Source organism: Oncorhynchus keta, chromosome 27 (assembly GCF_023373465.1).
Source record: "Oncorhynchus keta strain PuntledgeMale-10-30-2019 chromosome 27, Oket_V2, whole genome shotgun sequence".
NCBI classification, from domain to species: Eukaryota; Metazoa; Chordata; class Actinopteri; order Salmoniformes; family Salmonidae; genus Oncorhynchus; species Oncorhynchus keta.
The window spans coordinates 13,213,733-13,231,612 of record NC_068447.1 but is presented as its reverse complement, the minus strand read 5'-3'; the positions used below and the strand labels follow the sequence as shown (position 1 = coordinate 13,231,612).

The window sequence follows — 17,880 nt, the reverse complement described above, 5'->3', positions numbered from 1 at the left end:
CCAGGGAAGGGCCTTCCCCCGAACTGTTGCCACAAAGTTGGAAGCACAGAATCGTCATGAACAGGCTTCCCCAACTGGCAGGCCATTGGCCGAATTTGGCCCGCTGTGTTTTTATTTGACCCCCGAGTTTTCTGGTGTAGAATTTTCGTTGTTGGACATAAAATACTGTAAAGACACCAGGAAATCATCTCCAAGTGATTTTCATTAAAAAAAAACAATCTGTTTCCAAGTATTCCCAAGCACAAGAGAGAGACAAAAAATAAGCAAGGTTTGAAATGATCGTTTTAGTCAAATATATATATTTGATCTTCTTGCGGTCAATTTAAAGTCTACAAATGATTAGTAATTATGTTCCGGTCCCCCGACTATCCGCTCAAGAAATAAAAATCGTCCCACAGCTGGATCTAGTTTATGATCCCTGGTCTAATTTTCATTGTATGCTGTAGCGTTAATATTTCCCTTCACTGGAACTAAAGGGGCCCGAACCATGAAAAACAGCCCCAGACAATTATTCCTCCTCCACCAAAATTCCCAGTTGGCACTACACATTTAGGTAGGTGGTGTTCTCCTGGCATTCGCCAAACCCAGATTCGTCCGTCGGACTGCCAGATGGTAAAGCATGATTCATCACGCCAGAGAATGCGTTTCCACTGCTCGAGTCCAATGGTGGTGAACTTTACACCCCTCCAGCAGATGCTTGGCACTGCACATGGTGATCTTAGGCTTGTGTGCAGCTCTTTGGCCATGGAAATCCATTTAGTGAAGCTCCAGATGAACAGTTATTGTGCTGATGTTACTTCCAGAGGCAGATTGGAACTCTGTAGTGAGTGTTGCAACCGAAGGCAGACTATTTTTACACGCTACATGCTTCAGCACTCGGCGGATCCGTTCTGTGAGCTTGTGTGGCCTACCACTTTGAGGCTGAGCCGTTGCTGCTCCTAAACGTTTCCACTTCACAATAACAGTACTTACAGTTGACCGGGGCAGCTCTAGCAGGACAGAAATGTGACGAACCGAATTGTTGGAAAGGTGGCATCCTTTGACGTGCCACCTTGAAGTTCACCGAGTTCTTCTACTGACTGTTTGTCTATGGAGAGTGCATGGCTGTGTGCTCCATTTTATACACCTGTCAGCAACGTGTGTGGCTCATATAGTCAAATACTCTAATTTGAAGGAGTGTCCACATACTTTTGGCATGTTCAAGGGAAGACCATGCTGCATGTCATTTATTTACTCAGCATCACACTACTTACACCCGTTGTTAAAAGTCACTGCAAACAGAAAGGAGACAAGGTTAGCTTGAGGTTAGTTGCCTTGTCAGTTACCAGTAATGCTTTGTCATCCTTGGACATCCAGTACATGTGGTTTTGTAGATACTGGGGTTCCGCTGTATTCTTGAAGTGCTACACGAATGCTACATTAGCCTTAGTTTAGGGCATAAATGTGTGTGGCTGGTAGCCTAGCGGTTACTGTAAGTCACTCTGGATAAGAGTATCTTCTGTGTGTGATGCCCACATGGGAGGGCTGCTGTCTGAAATGGTCACGTTCTATGGGATATCAGTTGGACGGAGGTCTCATTCTGAGATAAGAGGTGGACTTCAGTAAACAGGACATGGAACAGACTGATACAACCAGGACATGAAAAAAAAACAAGTCTGACACCAGAGACGACTGAAGGAGAAGTACTCACTGTAACCCATTCCCTGGATAAAGTATTTGAAGGCCTCTGCGAGTTTACCCGGCTGTAAGACACAAACAGAAAACATCCGTTAAATGGAGCCATTTGAAATAAAACTGAATGAAGTAACAGTTGAGATATAAATCAGAAGCTTTCATCCCAAGCGACTTACAGTAATGCATACCTTCTACGTACGGGTGGTGCCGCGAATCAAACTCACGGTCCTGGCAAAGCAAGCGCCATTCTCTAAACAACGGAGTTACAGAGGACCACTTAAGTGTTGTTTAAGACAAACACAAAACTAGTTAATGACTCACCTGGATGACCTGAGGAAGCCCGCCACAGTCTTGCATCTATAGGGAAGTAACCAGAGCATGACCAGAGTGGAGAATCTCACAACCATGCCGTTAGTCAAAACACCTTAACATTCACTGGCCTATGAACACATGGAAGAATGCTGAACCTCTAAGTACCATTCAGATCGTGTGCATTACTAAAGAGCAGAACAGCAGGGACCACATAGCATTACCATTATTATTATTATATTATTTATTATATATTATTACCACTCCTATTTCTAACAACAAAAGAGCAACGGAACACACCTTAAGAAGGGTTGTTTTGGTTGGATTTAACCTCGAGTTGCATTCAACCTGTAAACGAGAAAAGACGATGGATGAGATACAGCAGCAGTTTAGACAGGGTTCAGTCTGGCCCCTCCTATTCAGAAAGGTTACGTCTAGTGACCTCAACCCCCGTCTCTATAGACTGAACACACTGTCCCTGATGGGGGTTGATACTTTGTATTGGAATCAGACCCTCTGGCTTATTCGCTACTGTGTTGCCATGGAGATAAAGTGGGCACCCACCACTGCATCGACAGACGGGGACGTGTCACCAACCACCAGCAGAGAAGTGCATCTGGATGGAGAGACAGGAGAGAAAACCGGTTATATGCTGTTCTAAATGCACGACGCAACGCGGAGTGCCTGGACACAGCCCTTAGCCGTGGTATATTGGTCAGATACCACAAACCGCCCGAGGTGCCTTATTGCTATATAAAAACTGTTTACTAACATAATTTTAGCAGTAAAAATACTTTTTATTCTATGTATACCTGTGGAATATGGTCTGATATACCACAGCTGTCAGCCAAATCATCATTCAGGGCTCGAACCAGTCAATTTATAAAAAAACAACAACTCACATACAAAACATACAGTCCATAGGCACTAAGACGGAGCTGCAGTAATACAGTCTGCAGCATGTTTACATACGTCAGTGTGTTCACCGTGTCGTCAGTCAGACCGATGACGGGCCTCTCAATCTCCAAGTCCCGACGGCTGTCATAACAAATACATGAACCAAATCAACACATCTACAATTTCTACCCAAAATGGACAGCCAGTTATTCTTGGGGTTCTATGTACAGTACTGTACCTGTTGTAGGCATTGCAGAAGAGGGCCAGGTTTTCCTGGTTGATATCCTGGGCGATGTGCAGCCGATACGTCTGGGTGATCTCCTGGTTGTCAGACAGCTCATCCTGAGGGGGCAAAGATTGTTACGTCACTTTCAACCACCCACCGTATTCAGCCAGTATGCTCTGCCCCTGGACAGGGCTATCAAGACCTTTCAACCACCCACAGTATTCAGCCAGTATGCTCTGCCCCTGGACAGGGCTATCAAGACCTTTCAACCACCCACAGTATTCAGCCAGTATGCTCTGCCCCTGGACAGGGCTATCAAGACCTTTCAACCACCCACAGTATTCAGCCAGTATGTTCTGCCCCTGGACAGGGCTATCAAGACCTTTCAACCACCCACAGTATTCAGCCAGTATGCTCTGCCCCTGGACAGGGCTATCAAGACCTTTCAACCACCCACAGTATTCAGCCAGTATGCTCTGCCCCTGGACAGGGCTATCAAGACCTTTCAACCACCCACAGTATTCAGCCAGTATGTTCTGCCCCTGGACAGGGCTATCAAGACCTTTCAACCACCCACAGTATTCAGCCAGTATGCTCTGCCCCTGGACAGGGCTATCAAGACCTTTCAACCACCCACAGTATTCAGCCAGTATGCTCTGCCCCTGGACAGGGCTATCAAGTTTCAACCAACCACCCACAGTATTCAGCCAGTATGCTTTGCCCCTGGACAGGGCTATCAAGACCTTTCAACCAACCACCCACAGTATTCAGCATCAGTATGCTTTGCCCCTGGACAGGGCTATCAAGACCTTTCAACCAACCACCCACAGTATTCAGCCAGTATGCTTTGCCAATGGACAGGGCTATCAAGACCTTTCAACCAACCACCCACAGTATTCAGCCAGTATGCTCTGCCCCTGGACAGGGCTATCAAGACCTTTCAACCACCCACAGTATTCAGCCAGTATGCTCTGCCCCTGGACAGGGCTATCAAGACCTTTCAACCACCCACAGTATTCAGCCAGTATGCTCTGCCCCTGGACAGGGCTATCAAGACCTTTCAACCACCCACAGTATTCAGCCAGTATGCTCTGCCCCTGGACAGGGCTATCAAGACCTTTCAACCACCCACAGTATTCAGCCAGTATGCTCTGCCCCTGGACAGGGCTATCAAGACCTTTCAAACCGACTCGCCAGAAACGGATCCTTAACTAAACCATTAACTTATTCTGGAGATTAAATATCAGTTTGCACGTCAGAAAAGTCTGCATGGCCCTTTCCCTCTGTCCCATCCCAGAGTCTCCCACCCTTCCAGACAGCCCTCTGACTCACATCACTGAAGTGGTGGGCCATCACTATGTCCACCAGGTTGCTGGTCCAGCCGGACATCTAAAACAAACAACAAATAATTACGTTCCAAGGTGCCAATCTAGTATGACTCTAAAATGCACAGAGTTAGCATAGAAATGTGTGTGTGTGTGTGGGCACATTCTTACCTTGGAGGCAGCCCAGTCCATCCAGCCCTTTGCACATGGGTCCACATTGATGAGGACCAGACCTTCGACCAGGGCCGGCTCATTGAGCTGAAGACAGAGGATAGGGGGTTACTGTACTGACCGTACTGTGTGGAACATAGAAGACCAAAGGTGTCACAGACCGGGCCCAGCAGCAGAGGAAGCAGGGCAGCACACACACATGTAGAGTTAAGTGCCTTTCTCAAGGGCACAGACAGATTTCCCCCCCTAGTCGGTTTCGGGGTTTTGAACCAGCGACCTCTCGGTTACTGGTCCAACGGTTTTAACCGCTAGGCTACCTGCCGCATGCAGGACTGGTGGAACAGTCCTGCTGCCAGCATGCCAATTACACGCTTCCTCAAAAACTTAAAAGACATCTTTGGCAAAGTCTTGTGTGACAACCACATATTTTCGAGTGGCCTTTTACAGTCCCCAACACAAGGTGCATCTGTGTAATGATCATGCCATTTAATCAGCTTCTTGATATGCCACACCTGTCAGGTGGATGGATTATATTGGCAAAGGAGAAATGCTCACTAACAGGTATGTAAACAATTAAGCATTTTGGAATGGTATGGTAAATTCTACTTCAGGTCATGAAACAATATGTTGCGTTTATATTTCGTATATATATTTTTTGTGAACCCAACGCGCCGTTTCTCCAGAGAGAAATCTAATCAAGTCAAGAACTACGTGGGGTGCTGCGTTATGGTAATTAACTGCAATGACCATATTCCATTGCGTCTGTTTTCTCTGGCTGGGACCGAGATGGATACTCTTTTACACCGGCAACATTAGGTTAGATACACACAGACCGCATAAGAAATTAATGTACACAACAAGAGAGGAAGAGAGTTTGTGAAAGTATGCCCTTATATGTTGAATAAGTAGTAAAATGATTTTGTTAGTGGAGATCGATAGAGACTGCTCTGTTCATCGTTGTTCAGCCCAGTTATTATTGAAGACAGAGGACAGACGGAGTAGTGCAGATGCTAGCAGATACCATAGATTTCCAGTCATTACGCTAGCTAGCACTGTCTCGCGAAACTACCTCAAACTTCCTTCATACTGGACACAGAGACGCAAAAAAATGGCATCCACACTTTCATTTGACTACGGAAGCAGATAAGTCATCATTGCCAAAATCTCAAATGATCCCTTGAAGACCTTTGTCTTAACAAATGATCCCTTGAAGACCTTTGTCTTAACAAAAGATCCCCTGAAGACCTTTGTCTTAACAAATGATCCCTGTAAAGACCTTTGTCTTAACAAATGATCCCTGTAAAGACCTTTGTCTTAACAAATGATCCCTGTAAAGACCTTTGTCTTAACAAATGATCCCTGTAAAGACCTTTGTCTTAACAAAAGATCCCTTGAAGACCTTTGTCTTAACAAATGATCCCCGTAAAGACCTTTGTCTTAACAAATGATCCCTTGAAGACCTTTGTCTTAACAAATGATCCCTTGAAGACCTTTGTCTTAACAAAAGATCCCCTGAAGACCTTTGTCTTAACAAATGATCCCTGTAAAGACCTTTGTCTTAACAAATGATCCCTGTAAAGACCTTTGTCTTAACAAATGATCCCTGTAAAGACCTTTGTCTTAACAAATGATCCCTGTAAAGACCTTTGTCTTAACAAATGATCCCTGTAAAGACCTTTGTCTTAACAAATGATCCCTGTAAAGACCTTTGTCTTAACAAATGATCCCTGTAAAGACCTTTGTCTTAACAAAAGATCCCTTGAAGACCTTTGTCTTAACAAATGATCCCTGTAAAGACCTTTGTCTTAACAAATGATCCCTGTAAAGACCTTTGTCTTAACAAATGATCCCTTGAAGACCTTTGTCTTAACAAATGATCCCTGTAAAGACCTTTGTCTTAACAAATGATCCCTGTAAAGACCTTTGTCTTAACAAATGATCCCTGTAAAGACCTTTGTCTTAACAAATGATCTTGTTATATGTTTGGAAAGAAGCAGGGTGTGTTCATGTGGTTATATGGAGGACTAGGAGGACTGGGGACATACAGCCAGTCTGGATAGGATGTAGGCTCCAGCGCCAACTCCAATCCCAATCACACTGTTCACCCTGGGGAAAGGGGAGAGAAAAATACAAGCCGCAATGAAGATGTAACAACAATTAAAAAGTCAATAAACAACAGTGTAAGAGGTAGTTATGGAAACCATAGACAATATAGGGTTCTACATCCATGATGGAAACACTGCAGGAGAACTTACTTCAGCTGAGTCATGACAGACGGCAGCATCTCAGACAGCTCATCCATGGTAGGGTACTGGTACCTGGGACAGACAGACAGACAGACATATAGGTTTGTAGGGTACTGGTACCTGGGACAGACAGACAGACATATAGGTTTGTAGGGTACTGGTACCTGGGACAGACAGACAGACAGACATATAGGTTTGTAGGGTACTGGTACCTGGGACAGACAGACATATAGGTTTGTAGGGTACTGGTACCTGGGACAGACAGACAGACAGACATATAGGTTTGTAGGGTACTGGTACCTGGGACAGACAGACAGACAGACATATAGGTTTGTAGGGTACTGGTACCTGGGACAGACAGACAGACATATAGGTTTGTAGGGTACTGGTACCTGGGACAGACAGACAGACAGACATATAGGTTTGTAGGGTACTGGTACCTGGGACAGACAGACAGACAGACAGACATATAGGTTTGTAGGGTACTGGTACCTGGGACAGACAGACAGACAGACAGACATATAGGTTTGTAGGGTACTGGTACCTGGGACAGACAGACATATAGGTTTGTAGGGTACTGGTACCTGGGACAGACAGACATATAGGTTTGTAGGGTACTGGTACCTGGGACAGACAGACATATAGGTTTGTAGGGTACTGGTACCTGGGACAGACAGACATATAGGTTTGTAGGGTACTGGTACCTGGGACAGACAGACAGCGGTAGGACCAGGATCACTGAGGTACAATAGGTCTGCCTTGGTGAGGTAACTGGCACTAGTTATTTAAAACAGATTCTCTGTTTAGTTTTTTAAAATGGACTGACGACCAGAGACACTACCAGACACCTGGAGCAGCACACCATCCTATCAAGTTGATGAAAGTCCAAAGCCATGTCATGTTCTGGCCAGCCGTGTGACTCCTGGTCTGAAATGGTCCTTTCACTCACACAGAGGAAGGGGAGGCGGGTCCAGGGGAAGGGGAGGCGGGTCCAGGGGAAGGGGAGGCGGGGTGCAGCCAGAGCACCTCATGGTTTACTCTGGCTCTGACGACATAGCCACCATTTATTCAAGTCTACAATATCAATCATGACTGTGTTGATACTTGTGGTGATATTATTACATGATGTTGAGGATGATGACTTGAGTGAACTGGCCTCTTACCCTGTGGGGAATGGGGGAGCACCTTCCTGCTGTCCTGGGGCGTCCACGTGAACCACAGCAAAGTGGGATGTGATCTCCTGCATGTCTTCAAAGTTGAACAGGGTGTTGAAACAGGACTTATCTGCAAGGGGGGGGCGCAGCAGCACTGTTTAAAGTCACATCCTACTCAAATAGACATTTAACAAAAACGACGAAACTGAATGTAACATTGAGCGTGTCAAGAAATCCCATCCCATACCAGTAATCAACTAAAAAAATATACTGAAACAATTGTTGTTTTACAATGAGGCAGCCAACTGGTGGAGCAATCCAGTCTGACATAGTGGCTCATATCTCCAATGCTCAAGGAGATTTCTACCTTCAACCCTACAGTTTCTTACATCTCTACAGCGTCAACTGTTCTAATGACAATTCACCCGTGATATTATGCATTTTAGTGGTGTTTGGAGAGATTTCAAAGTCTAGCTTGGCCAATGAGAGCCTGAATGTGTGTACACTCACGGTTGAGACCAATGTCATGGTAGGTGAGGATGACTGGTCTATTGCCCTTGGGGGTGCCCCTCATCGTCACGTGCAGAACACCATGGGGAGTCTCGATGTCATGCTCCTGAAACACAAGACAGCATGGTCTGGGTCAGGGCCGGCGGTGTCTGTGGAGCTTAGAGGAGCCAGCCTTTTAGTGCCAGTCAGTCAAAACTATTCAGGTGCAGATTTGAGAAAAAAAAAACATGCATTATTCATTCATACACCGAGTAGGAGACATCCTCGCTGAGGAAGTGATTTTCAAAGTGTCAGTAGGAGACATCCTCGCTGAGGAAGTGATTTTCAAAGTGTCAGTAGGAGACATCCTCGCTGAGGAAGTGATTTTCAAAGTGTCAGTAGGAGACATCCTTGCTGAGGAAGTGATTTTCAAAGTGTCAGTAGGAGACATCCTCGCTGAGGAAGTGATTTTCAAAGTGTCAGTAGGAGACATCCTCGCTGAGGAAGTGATTTTCAAAGTGTCAGTAGGAGACATCCTCGCTGAGGAAGTGATTTTCAAAGTGTCAGTAGGAGACATCCTCGCTGAGGAAGTGATTTTCAAAGTGTCAGTAGGAGACATCCTTGCTGAGGAAGTGACTTTCAAAGTGTCAGTAGGAGACATCCTTGCTGAGGAAGTGACTTTCAAAGTGTCAGTAGGAGACATCCTCGCTGAGGAAGTGATTTTCAAAGTGTCAGTAGGAGACATCCTCGCTGAGGAAGTGACTTTCAAAGTGTCAGTAGGAGACATCCTTGCTGAGGAAGTGACTTTCAAAGTGTCAGTAGGACACATCCTCGCTGAGGAAGTGATTTTCAAAGTGTCAGTAGGAGACTGAAAATCACTTCCTCAGCGAGGATGTCTCCTACTGACACTTTGAAAGTCACTTCCTCAGTGAGGATGTCTCCTACTGACACTTTGAAAATCACTTCCTCAGCGAGTGTCAGGAGAGAGAAAATAATTTCATGATGAAAACTGGGTCCTCTTTAGCAGGTAGCCTAGAAGATGACCTAGATTGAAAACTGACTGGCTGGATCATCATGACCCATATCTCTGTGGTCACAATGACCGCTGCATGTGAGCAGCACGGCTAATGTCAGGAGGTGCGGTTGGCGCCACACCAGACGCATGTGTGCACACTGTAGTCTCTCACACCATACACACACACGCGACGCAGATGTGTGGATAAGTAGAGGGCTCTCTACCTGTCTCGTCTCACAGATAACATCATCTGACGTCTGGCTAATCTAATTATGTGGGGATGGGAATCTCTGTCCGTCCACAGCACTTAGACCTGACGCTAATTCAACATTAAATGTCATTTAACAGGTCACATCTTCAAATCAAATGTTATTAGTCACATGCTCCGAATAGAACAGGTGTAGTAGACCTTACAGTGTACTGCTGAATACAACAGGTGTAGTAGACCTTACAGTGTACTGCTGAATACAACAGGTGTAGTAGACCTTACAGTGTACTGCTGAATACAACAGGTGTAGTAGACCTTACAGTGTACTGCTGAATACAACAGGTGTAGTAGACCTTACAGTGAAATGCTGAATACAACAGGTGTAGTAGACCTTACAGTGAAATGCTGAATACAACAGGTGTAGTAGACCTTACAGTGAAATGCTGAATACAACAGGTGTAGTAGACCTTACAGTGAAATGCTGAATACAACAGGTGTAGTAGACCTTACAGTGTACTGCTGAATACAACAGGTGTAGTAGACCTTACAGTGAAATGCTGAATACAACAGGTGTAGTAGACCTTATAGTTTACATTTACATTTAATACAACAGACGCTCTTATCCAGACGACTTACAAAGTGCATACACCTTATAATACAACAGGTGTAGTAGACCTTACAGTGTTACATTTACAGGTTAGTAGAGTCATGTACTGCTGAATACAACAGGTCTAGTAGATACAGTGAAATGCTGAATACACAAGTGTAGTAGACCATACAGTGAAATGCTAATACAACAGGTGTAGTAGACCTTACAGTGAAATGCTGAATACAACAAGTGTAGTAGACCTTAGTGAAATTCTTACTTAAAAGGCCATAAACAAGAGTGCAGTTTAAAAAAATATGAATAAGAATAAGAGATAAAAGTAACAAGTAATTAAAGAGCATCACTAAAATAACAGTATATACAGGGGGGTGCCGGTACAGAGTCAATGTGTGGGGGTACTGGTTAGTTGAGGTAGTATGTACATGTAGGTAGAGATAACTTCTTCCACATATGCCGTTTATTCAACACAGGAACACATCAACATCAAAAAGTTAATGAAGGCAATGCATATAGAGGTGTGATTCAACCATATAGTTTACTAGTAAGCACAGTGCTACTACAGCCTAGTGTGAGGCATGTTTCTGTCTGGTAGCAATAATGGCGTGGTCAGTTTTAGCGAGAAAAACAAACAAACAAGCAGAGACCCAAATATAGGAACACTTCTAAACGCGTGTGTCTATGTCAGTGTTCAGCTTCCGTCCATTGGTGCAGCTGAAAACCACACAGACGGCGGTTTGAGGGCCGTACTGCGTCAGAGATCTAAACTGGATGGGAGGACGCCACGCTGAGACATCAGAATCAGCCACGTCACCAGAACATTGAGCAACACTCAACACCATGGGGTCTGGGATGGGGTAGGTTAGAGATTAGGCTAAACCTGTCTATTCAACCATGTCTGCAAAAAACAAATACAATAGCTATACAATATGGATTGTAGTTGTTCAACCCAGGCCTGTATAAATACCTCCCTCAGCTGCGCTGACACCTGGCAGAGTCACACTCCTCTCTGGGTGAGGAGGAGTATAAATAGAAGCTGCGGTTGAAGGGCTTGGTTGTGTGAAACATTGTGAGAGACGGAGGATACATGCGAGGGGCCTTCAGCCTGGTCCCTGATACAGACCCCTGTAACCCTGTTGAATATGACGACTCTGATCAAAGAGGCTTCAGTAGACAAGAATTGCCACAACTGAAGGATAAAACAATATATATTTTGTAGCCCGGGGCTTTTATCTACCAGATGAAATGGAAGCCTGAGAGAAAGACAAAAAAAACAGCCTTTTCTTCTGAAACGTCAATGACCTCAAATAGCTTCCGAGTCAATGGTGGCCTTGACCAAACAAAACAAAGCACTCGGTGATTTGAAAACCGCAGCAGTCCCAATAACTGTTTTTATGTATTCCTGGCACAAGGTTGAGCGGCTGTGCACTGCTGATATCTGGCTGGTCACAATGGAGGGGTCATGTGATGAGGAGAGGGGACCTGCTGCAGCAGTATATCCTGAGAAGAACAGGCTGCTACATCTAGATCAGGGGTCATGTGATGAGAAGAGGGGACCTGTTGCAGCAGTATCCTGAGAAGAACAGGCTGCTACATCTAGATCAGGGGTCATGTGATGAGGAGAGGGGACCTGCTGCAGCAGTATCCTGAGAAGAACAGGCTGCTACATCTAGATCAGGGGTCATGTGATGAGAAGAGGGGACCTGTTGCAGCAGTATCCTGAGAAGAACAGGCTGCTACATCTAGATCAGGGGTCATGTGATGAGGAGAGGGGACCTGCTGCAGCAGTATCCTGAGAAGAACAGGCTGCTACATCTAGATCAGGGGTCATGTGATGAGGAGAGGGGACCTGCTGCAGCAGTATCCTGAGAAGAACAGGCTGCTACATCTAGATCAGGGGTCATGTGATGAGGAGAGGGGACCTGCTGCAGCAGTATCCTGAGAAGAACGGGCTGCTACATCTAGATCAGGGGTCATGTGATGAGAAGAGGGGACCTCTGCAGCAGTATCCTGAGAAGAACAGGCTGCTACATCTAGATCAGGGGTCATGTGATGAGGAGAGGGGACCTGCTGCAGCAGTATCCTGAGAAGAACGGGCTGCTACATCTAGATCAGGGGTCATGTGATGAGGAGAGGGGACCTGCTGCAGCAGTATCCTGAGAAGAATGGGCTTTTTTGTGAAAAAAATGTGATCGCATCTCAATGTAATCAAGGTATGAAATTGTTATTTTCAGTCACTTTGTTTGGATAGTCCAGATAGTATGATCATCTACAGATGGACTCTGTTGACAAGCAACTGCTTGCTAAGGTTACGGTTAGAATAAGGGTTAGGGTTTAGGTTAGAGTTAAGATAAGGGTTAGGATAGAGTTAAGATAAGGGTTAGGGTAAGGGGTTAGGATAGAGTTAAGATAAGGGTTAGGATAGAGTTAAGATAAGGGTTAGGGTAAGGGTTTAGGTTAGAGTTAAGATAATGGTTAGGGTAAGGGTTTAGGTTAGAGTTAAGATAAGGGTTTAGGTTAGAGTTAAGATAAGGGTTTAGGTTAGAGTTAAGATAAGGGTTAGGGTAAGGGTTTAGGTTAGAGTTAAGATAAGGGTTAGGGTAAGGGTTTAGGTTAGAGTTAAGATAAGGGTTAGGGTAAGGGTTTAGGTTAGAGTTAAGATAAGGGTTTAGGTTAGAGTTAAGATAAGGGTTAGGATAGAGTTAAGATAAGGGTTAGGGTAAGGGTTTAGGTTAGAGTTAAGATAAGGGTTAGGATAGAGTTAAGATAAGGGTTAGGGTAAGGGTTTAGGTTAGAGTTAAGATAAGGGTTTAGGTTAGAGTTAAGATAAGGGTTAGGATAGAGTTAAGATAAGGGTTTAGGTTAGAGTTAAGATAAGGGTTAGGGTAAGGGTTTAGGTTAGAGTTAAGATAAGGGTTTAGGTTAGAGTTAAGATAAGGGTTAGGATAGAGTTAAGATAAGGGTTAGGGTAAGGGTTTAGGTTAGAGTTAAGATAAGGGTTAGGATAGAGTTAAGATAAGGGTTAGGGTAAGGGTTTAGGTTAGAGTTAAGATAAGGGTTAGGATAGAGCTAGGGTTAGTAGATAGACGGACCATCCAAATAAAGTGTTAATTATCATTTGTACACTGCAAATAAATATAACTTATGTTTCGGCCCCCCAACTATCCACGCAGACAGAAATCGTCCCACGTCTGAATATAGTTGCCAGTTGCCTACCCCTTAGTGATGGGGGTTAAATATATTATTTTTGATGATATATTGTATCATTTTGACAATATTTTTGCGCTGGTTGGCAGTACCTCTAGTAAAAACTCATGTTTTTCCTTCATAACTTAATCCTTAATAGGGAGCCAGTTTGTTACCAGCCCTTTTATTTCCATGACAGATTAAAAAAGAAATTTTCTCATGGCTCTCATCCCTCTGCAGCAGACATATCGTGAGCAATATGTCCGGAACCATCGAATCACCAAATCCAGTTGCAGTACATATAGAATTGTGAGGTCACTGACAATTCCCAGCCCTACTACCCTTGGTCTAGATCGTGTCATTCAGAGAGCACTGCATGTTTGGACCCATTTCTCAAAGGGGCATGTGGATCTGAGGTGGCATTTGAGGGGGTTTGAGGTGTAAACAATAGTCATACTATTTTTGTTTTTTGAAGCCTAAAAGTTAGTATTCATTGGTAAAAGCCAAACATTCACCCCCCCCTGAACGACAACAAAGACAGACCTAGAGGAAGCACTTCATACGGAACAAGTTAAAAGAGAAAAGCTGAACACTATCGGTTACCACGACAACACGGATCCTGCTTTTCCATATTAGAGAGAGAAAAGCAACATGGCAATAATCATGGTCGGTGGTGTTTTGTAGAGCCACTTTATGCTAAATGAGGAAGAAGGATTCAAGGATGGTTCAGCAGCAGGAGAGGCAGATGTTCTGATAAACATTCAAGTGTTTTCAACCACCATTACCAGCAACCTTGTTGATCAACTCCCAGAATACTCTGGGACCTTTGGCAACCATCCTATTGAAACCTATTATTCAGCCAAGGGCATCTACAAAGGACAGTTTGCATTTACGAGGTTTCAACTGTTACAAAGATGTTTAAAGATCTCGACAAACAGAAAGGAACACAATTGGATCCCAGCTAGATTCCGATGTGATGCTGCTAATCCTATTGGACATCATGCAAAAAGACACATCGGTCTTTCCATTCAACATGGAAAGGTACCACAAGAGTTTAAACATGCCAGAGTTGTTCCTTTATACAAGAAAGGAAGCCAAGTTGAACAAGGGACCGACAGACCAGTGTCAATCTTCAGTGTCTTTGTCAAATGTTTTAGGAAGAGCAACTCTATGAACAGATGATAAAGTACATGAGGACCATAACATTGTATATGACCTTCAGTCTGGGTTTTACACAATCCTATTCTACCGACACGTGTTTGCTATACTTTGACAGATTTTTATCAAGCATGAAATTGAATTCACACCAAGTGCAACTTCTGTGCTATGCTCATGCTTGACATATACAACAAGCATTTGATACTGTGAACCATGATATTTAGTTGTACCAACTGAACAGAATTGGTTTTGGCAACAGCTCTTTATTATGGGTGACGTCATACCTAGCTGATAGGATCCAAAGGGTGGATGTGGGCAGGACACCAATCTGACGCGAAGGAGATAAACTGTGATGTACCCCGGGGAGCATTTTGGGGTCATCGATTTGTTACTCTACCTAAATGACATGGACTCTGCCTGTTCATGTCCTCTGTTCCTGTATGTGGATGATGCTGCCCTCTTGGATTCACATTAGGAAAAGGAGACCATTGAAAAGAACCTAAGCAGCCAACTGATCACAGTCAGTAAGTGGTTATCCGACAACATTCTCTGCATTTAGGGACGACAGAATGTATCCTGTTTGGTTCCAAACACAAAGTGAGAAACTCTTCCAACTTCTCAGTCAAGTGTAATGGTGTAGAGGTGAAGGAAAAATGCTCTGGGATATGAACTAGACCAACACATGACAGGTGAACTCATGGCTCTGAAGGTCATTTGGAAGGTTCACTCCAGGAAAAAGTTCCTGGCAAAAGGTAGCCAAGTTCCTGGACACAGAGACTAAGAGGACCCTGGCAACATCTCTGAAACAGTGCCACTATGACTATGTTTGTATCTCATTGTTCAATGCCATAACCCTAAAATCTGAAGGACAAATTTCAAAACACACCAAAACAAACTAATGAGAATTATACTCAAGCTCAGCCCTAAGACACACATTGATCCTAATCATTCAGGAAAATTAACTGGCTTCCAGTTGATCTCAAACGGGTTTTTAAAAGTTATACGTGACCTCCCCCCCCCAGTTACCTGTCTGGTTATTTTAATTTAATTTAATTCAATTTCTCTCACAGCCGTCACATCAGATTCCGTGTTGTCACTATCAGACCGCTGAGCTCTTTGCCTTAACACTGGTGCAGAGGAACGGAATGGTGTACCAAACCATAACCATACCTAACCCATTGTGTGGTAGGAGTCTGTGTTTTAGTCTAGGCAGGACCACACTGAACGCAGTGAAGGAACCAGTCCACACAGTGGAACCAGGTAGTGACTCAACAAGCAAGCGGAATCGTCCATTTAAAAAATAAATATGGTCCCAGCTGGTGGTTAGGCCAATCTCTCCCTCACTCACACAGACATGCTGCATAAAATACACAGCCAGTAGGACTGGAAAACAAGTGGTGTCATATTCCATCTCTGCACCCACAGGGAATGAAGAGATGGAGGACTATCTTTGAGAGAGGAGACCTTCCCTTTTCCTCAACCCCCAGAGCTAAACCCCACGCCCCCAGAGCTAAACCCCGCCCCCAGAGCTAAACCCCAAGACTAAACCCCACCCCCATTCCTCATCACACCCTTCACTCCACTGGATGGTGTAAACAATGCAGTCTCTGTACTCTCCCACCTTCGCAATGCCTTCCACTTGGTAGACGCCTGTCACATTTCCCTCAGTCTGATTGATATTCTCAAGGCCCCTGACAGTGACAAACCCTTTACCTGCCTGGTGTATTGATACACTGACAACACTGTTCATTCGCCTTTCGCTGGATCGGCAGCAGTAAGAGGGTGAATAAAACACACACAGAGAGACAGACAAAGACAGATGCATTATCTCTTCGTCACGAACACAACATAGTCACACTCACTAGCCCAAATATGCTCAGCAGGTTTTTTGTTTCCTCAGTCATACGCTTGCCCACATCACCACACTGCCTAACACCTACTTTCCCATGCTATAGAGATCACACCCCCGAGAAACAACCCAGAGAAATCAAACACACTGCTGCTCAGGGTCAGAGCTCAAGCAACAGGCAGGCCACGGAGGGTGACTGGCGATGCTATCAGCAATGAATACAACCCCACACAATCTAACAGAGAGTCTCACTCACCACCACAGCAATGGCCGAACAGGCAATGGCAACCTGGTTGAGGTCCATAACGGCTGTCATTTAGTCAGCCAGAGAAAGGAGAGACGAGTGCTGTCTGTCCCTGTGTTGTCTGTGAAAGGGGCGGTAGTGGCGGAGAGATGACGGCGGAGAAGGGGGCAGCGACAGAACGGAGAGCCCACAAGGAACGACTGAAATTTCTTCGATGGCAGCAGCTGGTCCCATCAAAAGATGGGAGGAGAATGTGTGAGAGGGGGAGGGAGAGAGACTGAGGGATTGGAGAGGCGGTGTGAATGGAAGCTCGAGAGACAGAGACGTGGAGGAAGAAGGGGGAGGGAGTGTGCTTCTTGCTGGGTATGCACAAAGCTCTCAGGGTCGTCTAGGCACTCAGTAGCCCTTTGTAATTGCATTTAGAAGGTCAGAAGGGCCAGTAGGTTGAACAAAGTCTACCATGTCACCCCGCTCCTCCGCAAAAACTGCACCGGCTTCCAGCCGAAACTCGCATCCATTGCAAGACCATGGTACTTGCCTACGAAGCAACAAGAGGAACTGCCCCTCCCTACCGTCAGGCTTTGTTGATTTGTTATTTCACCTTTATTTAACCAGGTAGGCCAGTTGAGAACACCTTTATTTAACCAGGTAGGCCAGTTGAGAACACCTTTATTTAACCAGGTAGGCTAGTTGAGAACACCTTTATTTAACCAGGTAGGCTAGTTGAGAACACCTTTATTTAACCAGGTAGGCCAGTTGAGAACACCTTTATTTAACCAGGTAGGCCAGTTGAGAACACCTTTATTTAACCAGGTAGGCCAGTTGAGAACACCTTTATTTAACCAGGTAGGCCAGTTGAGAACACCTTTATTTAACCAGGTAGGCCAGTTGAGAACACCTTTATTTAACCAGGTAGGCCAGTTGAGAACACCTTTATTTAACCAGGTAGGCCAGTTGAGAACACCTTTATTTAACCAGGTCGGACAGTTGAGAACACCTTTATTTAACCAGGTCGGACTGTTGAGAACACCTTTATTTAACCAGGTAGGCCAGTTGAGAACACCATTATTTAACCAGGTAGGCCAGTTGAGAACACCTTTATTTAACCAGTGAAATATACCTGCT

General features: G+C 44.8%; 1 protein-coding gene across 3 annotated transcripts in view; it reads right to left on the bottom strand.

Annotated features, from left to right (window-relative positions):
* The window catches only part of LOC118360260 (protein NDRG3-like), a 62,382-nt gene that overhangs the window by 8,036 nt on the left and 36,466 nt on the right, over positions 1–17,880 (bottom strand). Inside the window, exons 4-16 of one of the 3 annotated variants that reach the window (XM_052481710.1) lie at positions 8,513–8,618; positions 8,012–8,132; positions 6,858–6,920; positions 6,648–6,708; positions 4,603–4,689; positions 4,439–4,495; positions 3,119–3,222; positions 2,956–3,021; positions 2,548–2,599; positions 2,284–2,331; positions 1,996–2,031; positions 1,863–1,950; positions 1,691–1,742 (exon numbers count right to left, since the gene is read on the bottom strand). In XM_052481710.1, the coding sequence (XP_052337670.1) occupies positions 1,735–1,742; positions 1,863–1,950; positions 1,996–2,031; positions 2,284–2,331; positions 2,548–2,599; positions 2,956–3,021; positions 3,119–3,222; positions 4,439–4,495; positions 4,603–4,689; positions 6,648–6,708; positions 6,858–6,920; positions 8,012–8,132; positions 8,513–8,618 (897 nt within the window). In that variant the 3' untranslated portion in view covers positions 1,691–1,734. Of the gene's footprint in view, positions 1–1,690; positions 1,743–1,862; positions 1,951–1,995; positions 2,032–2,283; positions 2,332–2,547; positions 2,600–2,955; positions 3,022–3,118; positions 3,223–4,438; positions 4,496–4,602; positions 4,690–6,647; positions 6,709–6,857; positions 6,921–8,011; positions 8,133–8,512; positions 8,619–16,767; positions 16,963–17,880 lie in introns of those variants that run through there. The other 2 variants (XM_052481709.1, XM_052481708.1) reach the window with 2 other exon arrangements.